The 12,457-nt window shown below is 39.1% G+C and overlaps 1 protein-coding gene across 5 annotated transcripts in view; it reads right to left on the minus strand.

Moving 5' to 3' along the window:
* The window catches only part of LOC117431768 (CREB-binding protein-like), a 49,302-nt gene that overhangs the window by 19,925 nt on the left and 16,920 nt on the right, over positions 1-12,457 (minus strand). For 4 of the 5 annotated variants that reach the window (XM_058995808.1, XM_034053070.2, XM_034053071.2 and 1 more), the window contains exons 3-12: positions 9,879-10,055; positions 8,886-9,141; positions 7,823-7,936; positions 4,216-4,458; positions 3,888-3,990; positions 3,496-3,633; positions 3,198-3,315; positions 1,420-1,591; positions 1,154-1,216; positions 113-237 (exon numbers count right to left, since the gene is read on the minus strand). In XM_058995808.1, coding sequence (XP_058851791.1) covers positions 113-237; positions 1,154-1,216; positions 1,420-1,591; positions 3,198-3,315; positions 3,496-3,633; positions 3,888-3,990; positions 4,216-4,458; positions 7,823-7,936; positions 8,886-9,141; positions 9,879-10,055 — 1,509 coding nt within the window. The remainder of the gene's footprint in view (positions 1-112; positions 238-1,153; positions 1,217-1,419; positions 1,592-3,197; positions 3,316-3,495; positions 3,634-3,887; positions 3,991-4,215; positions 4,459-7,822; positions 7,937-8,885; positions 9,142-9,878; positions 10,056-12,457) is intronic. The other variant, XM_034053072.2, reaches the window with a different exon arrangement.

The raw sequence follows: 12,457 nt of genomic DNA on the forward strand, positions 1-12,457 counted from the left end.
CAGAGATCTCAGCACAGGGGGTAAAGCAAAAGATAAAAGCTGAACAAATATTGTTATGAATAAATCATTTCTCCCACACATGGGAATACGCTAGGCACAGGGAGATGCTTACTGCTGGAACAGAGCCCATGTTGTTCATTTGCACAGGGTGGTTCATTGGGGAAGCAGCACGGGGTCCCATTGGTGTTGGCGACATCTGTACATTCCCCATTGGCAGAGGGTTAAACTGATTAATTCCTAGAACAAGAACATTCACACTGCCAGTCAGCATTTAATTAATTGAAAATTAATTCTCTAACTTAATTATACCTTTGTATGAAATACCACAATACTGCACTGAGCACAAGCCAAGAATTCCAACACCATTAGTAGGATTAATATTGGTTTGTCAGATTCAGTGCAATTTTAACAAAGTTATTTTTTCTTTTGGACATTGACAGTCTTACTACTGAGAAGATACCTTTTGGGTAAGGGGCTTAACACCTACTCCACTTTTAAAATTCTATTTCTCTAAGAAATCACTTTGCCTAATGAGAAACTATTTGCCAAACATGTTCATAGATTATTTTCTCTAAAAGAGATCATGCTACAAACTGAACCTTATGTGCATATCAATAAATTAAGTGTTACATTAAAGAAATTGTTTTAAACATATGTGCTTTATGCTGTCCTTGGCATTAGCCTGCTTCTAAAAATCAAGCAAGTCAAACCATTCTTTAAAAAAGGTTGGAAAGCACCAATTCCCTGGGAGATTTATGATAAAACAAAATATATAGATTCAGTGATGCTCCCTTGCATCCAACATCCACACCTCCCATCTAGTTCAATGGAAAAAAAATCTATACTTTGTCTAGACTACAGCAAACCATTGTAAAAATGATTAGACACAGGGTGCTCAGAAATAGCCGACTTGGGATTCCTAAATGTCTTTATTTGTGTGTTACTGTGGTTTACATCTATGGTCTATAAAAGCACAGCTGAACCTAATAGCAATTTTATTTTACAGATAGTTATGCAAGTGTAAATTGGTCATGAATTCTATCCAATGTGTGGAGATATGTTTGAAAACCGTTTTATATATATTTATGTATCTATAAACATGGGTTGCTAGTTGGTAATGGAATGTATTAAATCAATAAATTAATAAAAATACCTTGAGAGACTTGCATGCAATTCATGATCTGGTTTGGCACATTGGGAATAGGCAAAGGTCCATCTAAATGTGAATAATTTAAAGCAAGAGAATTAAACATTCACTGCTGCTCTTAACTCACACTTTCACAATACATGATGATAAATAAATGCTCTGCCACCAATCTAAACTGTAGGAACTACAAGGAAGTTGGCTTCTAAATGCCAAAGACAGTGACTCGAGCAATACAAATAATAAACACAGCTTCACAAATACAAGGTACTCACTGGGCGGCCTGACTGTCTGAGCAGAAGGCAATCCAGGCTGTTGATTGCCAGGGGTAGCCATTGGTGCCGGATTACCCAGGATTCCCTGTTTCTGGAGCCGTGACCGTCTTTTCTCTTCCAGTTCCTTCTGTATCTTATAGATCTTCTCTGCCAACAAGTGGTAATACTCATCCTGCAATAAAGTGTAACATAGAGAAGCAGCAAATCAGTGGAGTGTACAAAAAATCCAAAACAGCAGTACTGTTTTTCAGACTCTTGCATTTCTTTCCACTTTTGTTTCAGTATTTATTGTATCATGATTAAGTTTTTTTTTTTATGTAAATACTCTATACTTAAATACTGTAAATGAACCTGTATACACAAATGCTATAAAATGTTAGATGTACAGCCTTATCTCAAATCAATCTAGCCCAACTCTCCCATCTTGCCTGGGCCCAGAGAATAATGCAATAAAATATGTTGAAGAAAAAAAGCAAGGTTTAAAAAATGTGTGCTACAGCAAACACCTTAGGATGAAAGAGTGTACAGCAGTAAAGACGAGAATGTCCAGCACCAAGATACAGTATGTCAAGTTAAACATGTCTTGTACAAGTCAAATCTAAACACTGGTGCTTACAACATACATAATGTGTGATTGGACCCGAAGAAGAAGAAGGTCATACCCAAGGCCCTGTGAATCGCTGATTTATTATTATTTTTAATTCACAACTGTGTCACAGATAGTGCCATATTTCGCAGAATGTGCACTGAACTATTTCATAAATGATCTGTACAGATTTTTTTTTTTTTAAAAACAGCAGAGATAAATGTACTGACATCATAAAAATCAACATCAAATTACTCAAGCACTTTACAATAGCTTGTGAAATGGTGTTGTAATTAACAGCCTGCAAGTATCTGCAAGGACAACTTTCAGTTCTACCTTAGATGCATGTTCACCATTTAGGCCTTGCAAAACAAATACAATGTGTAACACATACTGATCTTGGGCAACAGTCGACTCGTCAGTGACCACGGACTACCAACCAGACTGACCAATTCCCATAATCTCCTGCTTGTGATACTCGGCAACTTTAGGGAAGTATTCTCATCTCAGTTGGGCTGATGAAGGAAATCGCTCCACCATTTGCTACACTCAGTCTGAAGAAGTTACGTAACTTTTGGTTGTCCAATTTTTCCAAGACGGATATATGCACAAACAAACGCCTCCGTCAGGTCAAAATGTAATGTGTTTCATGCTTCACGGGTTTCAGTAGACTTTTGAAACATGGAAGTCACCGTTTTTGGTTTCTTTGCAAGTAAAGCAATCACGGTACTGCTCTGGGATTTCTGCCTTTCTCTTTTAGTGAATACTTGAATCTAAATGCCTGTCAATAGACGATTTTCAGTAGTGACCTACAGTTACGATGCAGGGCATAGAGAAGAGCTTACCTCCATTGCTGTGGAAAACTCCTACTGGATACTGCTTTACGCAATTTGCTGCAGACACATTTTTAGCCTTTTAAGAGACATCCATTTACTTGTTTACAGTGTGTAGTATTTTAATTTCCTGCCTAGATTGCATAGTCACATGACAATCACTGCACAGTACTATGTGCATGGCGAATAGTACACGCAGGCACACAGCACAGCTGTACAGTTTTGTTGATTTTTTTTTTTAATGCAATATAAATAATTATAATTAATTATCGCGGTACTGGGCTAATTTCACAATTTCTGTGCAATCACGATTTACACAGGACCTTAGTCATACCACAGAAGAAATTTCATTCACATACCCTGCTATTTGCTGATTCATACATATCTCCTTCAACTTTGCGTGCATAGGCCACTAAGTTTTCCATTCGTCGGTCTTTCAGAGCAGCAGGGTCTGGTGTGGGGAATATGGCTTGGACACTGGAGGGGGTGGGGGGGGGAATAGAGAGAAAAAACACACACATTGCACTAAACTCCATAATACAGTGCTCTCACACTCCCTCAGCTCTAATCACTAGGTCACATTGACTCCCAGTTCTTAACTCCAGCTACTACGCTAAAGCTGTCCCCCACTCTAATTTCTGTCCCTTATACACTTACAGTTTATGCACCAAGTGATTGCGCAGGTCCTGAGTGACGTGTTCGTGCCAGGCTTTCCGTACCCCTGTGGCAGAGAGGGGGGCTGCAGTGGGAAGGTTCGCCATATTGCCCACACTTGTGCCATCAAGCATTAACTGACTGCAAGAAAAGGGACACTTCAGAAGAAGCTTTTCCTGTAAACTGTCATAAAACAATGGCAATATGAATGATATACAATTCTATATTTTTACCATTAACATCCAACCCAACCCAAATTTGGTACCACTGAAAGTGCAGCACAGACAGTATTGGAGTTGATTCAGGGCTGGAGCCCTCTATCTGTCCACAGTGATGAATCTAATAACACAAACAGTGAAATCTATAGCTGCTCCCCTTTGCAATCTTTCACTTACTTTGGAGTACCGAGAGTGGAAGGAAGAGCAGAGTCAGACAAGAGATTGGTCTGCTGATCAGAAGCAGAGACTCCCATTCCTCCTAGGTTCATCTGGTTAGTGCCTGGGAGTGAAAAAGAAAGCACAAGGTCAGCTGTAATGTTCTCAAACAAACAGTATTTATATTAGGGTAACAGGAACATGAACGTTCATTTTACAAAGATTTCCCATTCCAATGTTGGTGGCAGTAGTAAATGCAACATATATGCTTGACTTTTATACCAATTAACAAAAATGCATCACCCTGTGAGTTACTGTGCAGGCAAAGGAAGGTAAATTAAGATGTTACCTAGTGTGTTGATGGATCTCATCTGCTGATGGGGCTGGGTCTGTGCGGTCTGCTGACCAGGTACCTGAGGCTGTGTCTGAGTCTGTGTCTGGTTACCATAGGGCAGCCCCAGAGCGGCGTAGGCTCGCTGCATGGAGCTGGGGTCGATGGAGTTAGTGCTGTTGATAGTGGGCGTGCTCTGCTGGCCTGTACCTACTGAGCTGATGGAGTTTGGCAAACCTGCGCTGGGAGATCCTAACAGAGCTGCAAGACACAGAAAATCAACCAGGATTTAAGCATGGTGGAAGCTGTAGAATCTTTAAGGGATTTTTAGAAAGACAACCTTTCAGCTACTGCCTTCATTAGCAAATTAAATATTTACGAATTGATTTTCATCCATTAAAAAAAACCCAGGAAATCTAGCTTTTAACCACCCAGCTTGCTTATCTTGCGATTTCCACGTGGAGCGCATGCAAGTCCAAATTTGTCACTCGTGAGAATAGCATGCAGACGCTTATATGTGCATCTGCAAAGTTTAATACGTCTTTAACGTGCTTCAGTTAAATAAGTTGACAATAGAGTAAAGTTGTCTGCAGTTTTGACTTTCACTGGCAGATGGCAGCAGTCTCTAAGAAATGTGCTTGACAGACCAGGTCATCTGTAGACATACAGCTGTGAGTGAAAAATGGATGCCTGTGTATCTACAGAGAGCGAAACTAGGAGTTTTTTTTATTTTTTTATTTGTTGGTGTTACAAGTAAGGAAGCCTTGTCAGGATTGGTACTGGTCAAAACAACCTATTTATTTATTTATTGCACACTTCACAGATAATAATGCATATAAGAGTGCTGAAACTGGGGAAGATACTGTATATGACGTGATTGAAAATTCGCGATGCAAGTTTTCTGATGTGTATGTGCTAGATAAAGACGATAGAATTTATGAGGGTTTGAAATCTATCACAAAAAATAATTTCTAAAAAGTGATATACCTGCACAAGTATTATAATGTTATTATAATGCTGCCGTTGTAAAAAAATATAAATATTATTTATACTTATATAATGCTGCCATTGGAAAAAAAATATATTATGTTGTGATCTATATTATATTGTGATCTATATTATAATGCTACAATTGTAAACACATTGTTGTTATTTAAGTTCTATTGAAATAATATATATTCTGCTTTTCATAACAATAAAAGTGTATTTTAAAAAAATAAGGAAAAAATGGTTTTGAAAATTGTCCAAACTGCTTGAGGGCTAAGAATGAAAAAGCTGGAAAATCTAAAAAAAAACAAAAAACAAAAAAAACACATTTAACATGGAAATTGCCAAAATAAAGGGGCAGCTGGGTGGTTAAGAAGATTCACTTTCTCTCCATTCTTAATTATGCTTCTATCAGAGATGTGCAAATGAAGGCCCATATTTAACAGTTCAGGCAAACTACTGGATATGTTGAAATATGCTAGATATAAAATTAGCCTTATCAGGTACAGGCAGTAAGCACCAAGCTTGTGTGTGTGTGTGCATGCATGCAGTGATTTACACGAGTCACTGAATGATTAGCCAATGAGACTCTCTTGAAGAAAAGAGCTCCGTCCCTCCCTCTCAGATTTCCAGCACTACAGGAATCCATCTCCTGCACATGCTTACACACAGCCAAGCTTCTTCAGTGCGACACCTTTTTATATTTACACTGCAGATGGCGCCACATAGGTACACTCTAGTACAGCAGGTGATTTTATTTAATTTAGTTTGTCTGGGTTTAATAACAAAATAGTTAAATACTTCAGACTTGGGTGTCACGCTAAACTCAAGTCGAGTTATACAGTGGCTTGCAAAAGTATTCAGACCCCTGACCAATTCTCTCATATTACTGAATTAATTACAAATGGTACATTGAAATTTCATTCTGTTTGATATTTTATTTTAAAACACTGAAACTCAAAATCAATTATTGTAAGGTGACATTGGTTTTATGTTGGGAAATATTAAAGAAAAAGAAAAAACTGAAATATCTTGCTTGCATAAGTATTCAACCCCCACACATTAATATTTGGTAGAGCCGCCTTTCGCTGCAATAACAGCTTCAATTATTTTGGGGTAAGTATGTACCAGCTTTGCACAGTGTCGGAGTGATTTTGGCCCATTCTTGGCAGATTTGCTCCAGGTTGTTCAGGTTGGTTGGACGACGCTTGTGGAGCGCAATTTTCAAATAGTGCCACAGATTCTCAATGCGATTGAGATCAGGACTTTGACTGGGCCACTGTAGGACATTCACCTTTTTGTTCTTGAGCCACTCCAATGTTGCTTTGGCCTTGTGCTTGGGATCACTGTCCTGCTGAAAGGTGAATTTCCTCCCAAGCTTCAGTTTTTTAGCGGACTGAAGCAGGTTCTCTTGCAGTATTTCCCTGTATTTTGCTCCATCCATTCTTGCTTCAATTTTAACAAGATGCCCAGTCCCTGCTGATGAGAAGCATCCCCACAGCATAATGCTGCCACTACCATACTTCACTGTAGGGATGGTGTGTCCTGAGGCATGGGCAGTGGGTGGGTGGTGTGATGCAGCTTCCACTTCCAGATTATTGATCCAACTGTGCTCACTGGGATATGCAAACACTTGGATATTATTTTGTACCCTTTCTCTAATCTATGCATTTGTATTACTTTATCTCCAACTTCTGCAGACAGCTCTTTGGTCTTCATTTTCCTTCAGATTCACAGCCTGACCAATGATCCTTCAACAGTGGGGTTTTTATCCAGAAAATGTGACAGCAACTTTAATTGTTCACAGGTGGAGGCCAATGGTAAGGTAATTGTGTCCTCGTTAGGGCAATTTCTTTCATCGGTGTAAACTGGGAGCTTCCACAGCACAGGGGTTGAATACTTATGCAAGCAAGATATTTCAGTTTTTTATTTTTCTTAAATATTTCCCAACATAAAACCAGTGTCACCTTACAATAATTGATTTTGAGTTTCAGTGTTTTAAAATAAAATATCAAACAGAACGAAATTTCAATGTACCATTTGTAATTCAGTAATATGAGAGAATTGGTCAGGGGTGTGAATACTTTTGCAAGGCACTGTATATATATTTTTTTATTCCACAGTCCCGTATTTAGAAAAAAACCTAAACAGAATCAAAATATAAAAACACCAACACATACTCAAACTTGATAAATCTGGTGTTAAATATAAAACTAAAGACCGAAAATGATGCAAGACAAATCAAATATGATTGAAAACGATGTTAGTGAAAGAACAGTGAGAGTAGATAAGAAATCTTAGAAGGGGAAAGGGGGTTTCTGCCAAAGACAATTAGCTTTGACGTGCGCTGAACGGATTTAATGACATCAACAAAAACTTTCCTTGGATGGACATCCGTGTGTTGAACCAATATTTAGTTTCCTAACAAGTCCCCAAAATGAGAGCAACAGTCCAATCTCAGTATTTCTAGCCTGCACACTACCCATTAAATAAGTGGGAAAACCTTTTGTGTGGTAAGACTGACAGAAGTCAGCCTCTATATGCAACAGCAAGATCAACCCTAAAAGGCTGCAAGGGTACTACATTCAATGTAGAGGGGTAAAAATCGGTAGTAGCAGTATGGAAAGCGTTCACTTACGCTGCTGGTTTCTTTTGTCACTGGCGTTTTTCAGGGGGAGACAGACAGGACAGTCGTGTCGAGTGCAGTTCTTCCAGTGAGAGATGATTTGTCGTGAAGATGCACAATGAGCAACTGAAAAATTGGACAGAAAATACCATTTCTATTTAGCGTTACTTGTTGGGGTAACACAGAAGGGAGATAATGGCAGCTTCACATACACCTTTTCCCCTTCAATTAGCTAGCAGTTTAGACCTGAACTAATGAGCTTTACACCTTTTGCACACAAAAAGGAGTCCAACACAAGAAACTCAAATCCCATTTCAGTAACTGAGATCTCAACTGAATATTTCCTTTACACTTTGAATTTCGCAACATAAACTGCAGTTCAGTTAAAAGCATATAGCCAAAGTGACCAACTAAAACTCCACACCTGGCTAGATTTACTTTTACAGGAGTTCGTAATGTTGAAAAACAAGAATTTCACAGAAATCGCTTTACCCAAGCAGTGTGGATTTGTTAAATAGTAACAGTGTCTTACTAGCCAACAGTGTTAACAAATGCAAAAGAGAAAAAAGGTTGAAAAAACAGGAAAGAATTTATAAAAAAAAAGTTAATTAAAAAACTGAACCGATTTTAATTATGTAATGATTTTTTTTTAGATCAGCAAACTGAAATTCAATATCATATTAGGTAAATGATGGATCTAATTTAACCGCTTTACAGTTGGTAGCTTTAAAACAATGATTTCTCAAAAATTAGCCAACAGACAAGCCCCATTTTCTACTGAGGTTTATATATAAATAACCCCAAGCTCCTAACAGCAGCATTTGTTTAAATTAATTGACCTCCCGGTCTGGGGAACATTGCTTTATAGGATCATTTGGGAGAACTTGCTGTATGTGATATGGCCACCTGTAAAACCATCTCGCGGCCAGCCCCAGGAGGACCGGACCCCAGTAAATGATTAAAAAAATAAATAAAAAAAACGGAACTAAAATATTACAAGTGAACAGTTAATTACACGCATGCTGAATTGTGCCTTGTTGCACGTATTCCCACAGCAGCTCAGCTCCCTGCTTACCCTGGCAGGATTTTCCAGCCTGACAGTGCGTCATGTGGTTGAGGACGTTCTTCATGGTCCTGCAGTGTGGTAGGGCACACTGGCGCACCTCCCCATTGGCCTGTTCGCGGCGCTGACACTTGTGGGCGTGGAGCAGTAGAACCAGCTGCTGCTGTATCAGTTTGCGCTTCTCAGGGTCAGCGGTGGGGCCTGTGGAGACCCCCTGAGTCGGGACCATCCCTACCGATGGCACCTGCTGCTGGGGTTGCTGCTGCATCTGAGAATGAAACAAGCACTTTTAAATAAAAGTTATTTATTTTTAAAACATCAATATTGTTTTGGAACTATGGTCCAGGATGCTAGTTTTGGAACTACTGATAGACCTCCAAAAAAATCTTTAAACCAATTTAATGTTTTAATTTTAAATGTATTTATTTATTTTTTTTATTTAGTCATCGCCAATGGTTTTTACCCCGGTTTACTCCCCAATTTGGAATGCCCAATTGTTATTTGTATCCACTGCAACCCCGTCGAAAATCGGGAAACAGAGGCTGGAACACGCGTCCTCCGAAACGTGCTCCTGCCAATCCCGTCATTTTTTGCACTGCGGATCCACAGCGAGGCCACCAGACCTATAGTGCCGGAGGACAACACAGATATGATGGCTCCACTACAGAGCCGCAGGCACCCTATCGGCCACAAGAGTCGCTGGTGCACGGTGAACTGTGGATTCCCCTGCCAGCCTAAGCCCTCCCTACCCGGGCGGCGCTCAGCCAATTGTGCGCCGCCCCCTAGGAACCCCCAGTCAAGGTCGGCAGTGACATAGCCTGGATTCGAACCTGCGATCTCCAGGCTATAGGGCGCATCCTGCACTCCACGCAGAGCGCATTTACTGGATGCACCATTCGGGAGCCCCCATGTTTAAAGTTTTTAAAGCGGATATACACATAATTATGAAGCGTGTATAACTCACTATAAATCTAAAAAGTTTAGAAATGTAAATATCTGCCTCACCAAGTTTGGCACGCTAGTAACGGCAGCTCCCTTCAGGTCACTGGGAAAGGGTGGCAGGCTGTTCGAGAGGCCGACTTTGTTCTGTAACTGGGGGTTCACACCAGCAGCTCCCAGTTGTTGCCCAGCACTTTGTCCATATGGCTGTCCGAAAGGGCTGCCGTTTCCAGGCAAACCCATCTGAAACGAACAAGATGCATTAACAGCTGCTTGAACCGGCAGTCATTCCTGCTTAATCCAAATGCATTTGGAAATTCCCTACTTTATACAAGTAGTGATCATACTATAAAAGTCACAATACAATATGTATCACGATGTATGCTATAATCCTGATGGTCTACTTTGTGTATTGTAATAAGATCAAAAGGTTTAAAATGCAAAACTTAAATGGTGCATATTTGTGTAGTTACAGCACTAGTGTGGTTATTCATGTATCATAATACACGGCTCATGATAGACATTATTAGCAAGAAGTATCACAATTTAGCAAAACACAATGAAACGTTACACTTCTATTAACCAGTCACCACTATTTTACAGGTCTGGCAGTTACAGAACTGTGCCCTGCTAAAATTTACTGTACTACAGCACACTCAACACATTAAGTAAACTGACCTAATTATTTTGTGTACTGAAAGCAAACTTCTACTTAATATAATACGCAATACCTGTACCAAGATTACCGACACAATTTGTTGCATTTTACTGTACAGTAGAAAAGTAAACATTTAAATCAATATTTAAAGTAAAAAATATGAATCTAAAACAAGAAACAAAAACACTTTATCCAAAACAAAGTAAGAAGAAAGAGTTGGAGAATGAACTAATGTCTGTCTAGGAACCCTGCGGTGTAAACATAAGGTTTGGGTATAAAGCTCCAAGTATAAAGGGAAAAAAAAAAAAAAAAAGTGTCAGATTAGGCCACCAGCCCCCTTATATTACTGTTATATGCTGCAGTCCCTTGCATTGACAGAGATCCAACAGACTTGAGAAAGCCAAACTGCTTCCAACCCACACACAGAGCACTTAGCAAACTACTTGAAAGCCAGATGAGGGTGACAAAAGAAAATGTTTTATTCGAGTCGCCTGGTCGAGTGCTCTCCACCCCCACATCATCAAGCATGCACTGTCCACTTAACACGATTTGTACAAGGTTTTCCTTATTGGCATTTCAACTCCATTGCTGTGCAACCACAGCAAGAAACACATAGTTACTAGCCTACTACCTGAATGACATGCATTCACTTTGCCTTCCAGTAGTGACAAGATGTCAATTGAGCAAACAGTGTGCCATGATTCTGTCTGAAATTCCTCATGAAGACAAAAAAAAAAAACATGCTTTATTGAGCACCCTGCATCTTATCTGTTCAAGGAAACAAACACTTAATTTAATTCTAATATAGAAATCCAGTTATTTTTATAGCAAAACACTAAGGTGAAACAGTGAAATGTACAGCAGCAAAATGTTTATAGAAACCAATTTCAGTGAATTAGGCATTGACACTAGATCAGAAAAAAAAACTTTCTAGTTGTAATTCCTTACAGTAGGAGAAAGATTCAGTAACTTGCCACACAAGCTAAAAGCTACACTTTAGGGCTGCTACAATTACACTGAAAATTGATTTTTCAATCGATTCCATTCCTCAATAAATATTGGATAATCGATAAAATAATTACATAGTTAGTAACATTATTTATCAACTAAACTGTACCGAACGCAGGCCCTGCCTTGTTATTTACAGTATTTCTGCCAAAGACGTGGGTGTGCTCTTCTCCTGCTGGTGTTAACTAGCATCTGATTTGTTGGTCCCATCCTACAAGCAAATCAGTTTTTAAAATGCTTTGTAAGTACACGCCCTCTGTGTATTCGATTTCAACAAAAAGCACGCCGCCTTGGATCCAGAGCAGGACGACAGGCTTGTTTTCTTGGCAAAAATGTAAATAAATTGTGCACATTGAAGAAAACCTGCTGTATATAGTTTGCGCTTCTTTGGCGTTACAAAATGAACTGTTAAACCTGGGAAACTGTGTTTATTTATGATGTATTTTTTAAACTGGGCTGCGTGCTCCATCTGTGTTTCCTGATTGATGACCACATCTAGTCGATTTAAGTACAATCAGTGCAGCCCACAGCTGATCAAACTAATGATGTGCATTTGAGGAGATTTTTGGAATCTAGTATCTGTCATTGGAATCGGGTATTTTGAGTCCGATTCCGGTTCCCAAACTATTTAGAAAAACATGTCTGTATGTCAATGTGCGAGCAGAAAGAGGAGGAGGGAGGGTGTTGGCATCTTATATACATATAAACAAGCACTAGTGTTGCAGTTTGATGTCACCATAAAAAACATTAGAAAGACCACAACAATCACAGAGAAAAAAAATAAGTCAAAACTAAAAAAAACACAGCCGTGATCAGACAGTAGTCCAAAACAAGGACAATAAAACACAAATACAGTCTAGTGTGTGTTTTTCCAGTTTTGTTTCTAGGTATGAACGTGTTCATTATAGTTATGAAATGTATTTGACAGAAATTAAAAAGTCTTGGAGATAATTAATTGATGTTTTTTAATAAATCAGTT

This window comes from Acipenser ruthenus, chromosome 22, assembly GCF_902713425.1.
Source record: "Acipenser ruthenus chromosome 22, fAciRut3.2 maternal haplotype, whole genome shotgun sequence".
Lineage (NCBI taxonomy): Eukaryota > Metazoa > Chordata > Actinopteri > Acipenseriformes > Acipenseridae > Acipenser > Acipenser ruthenus.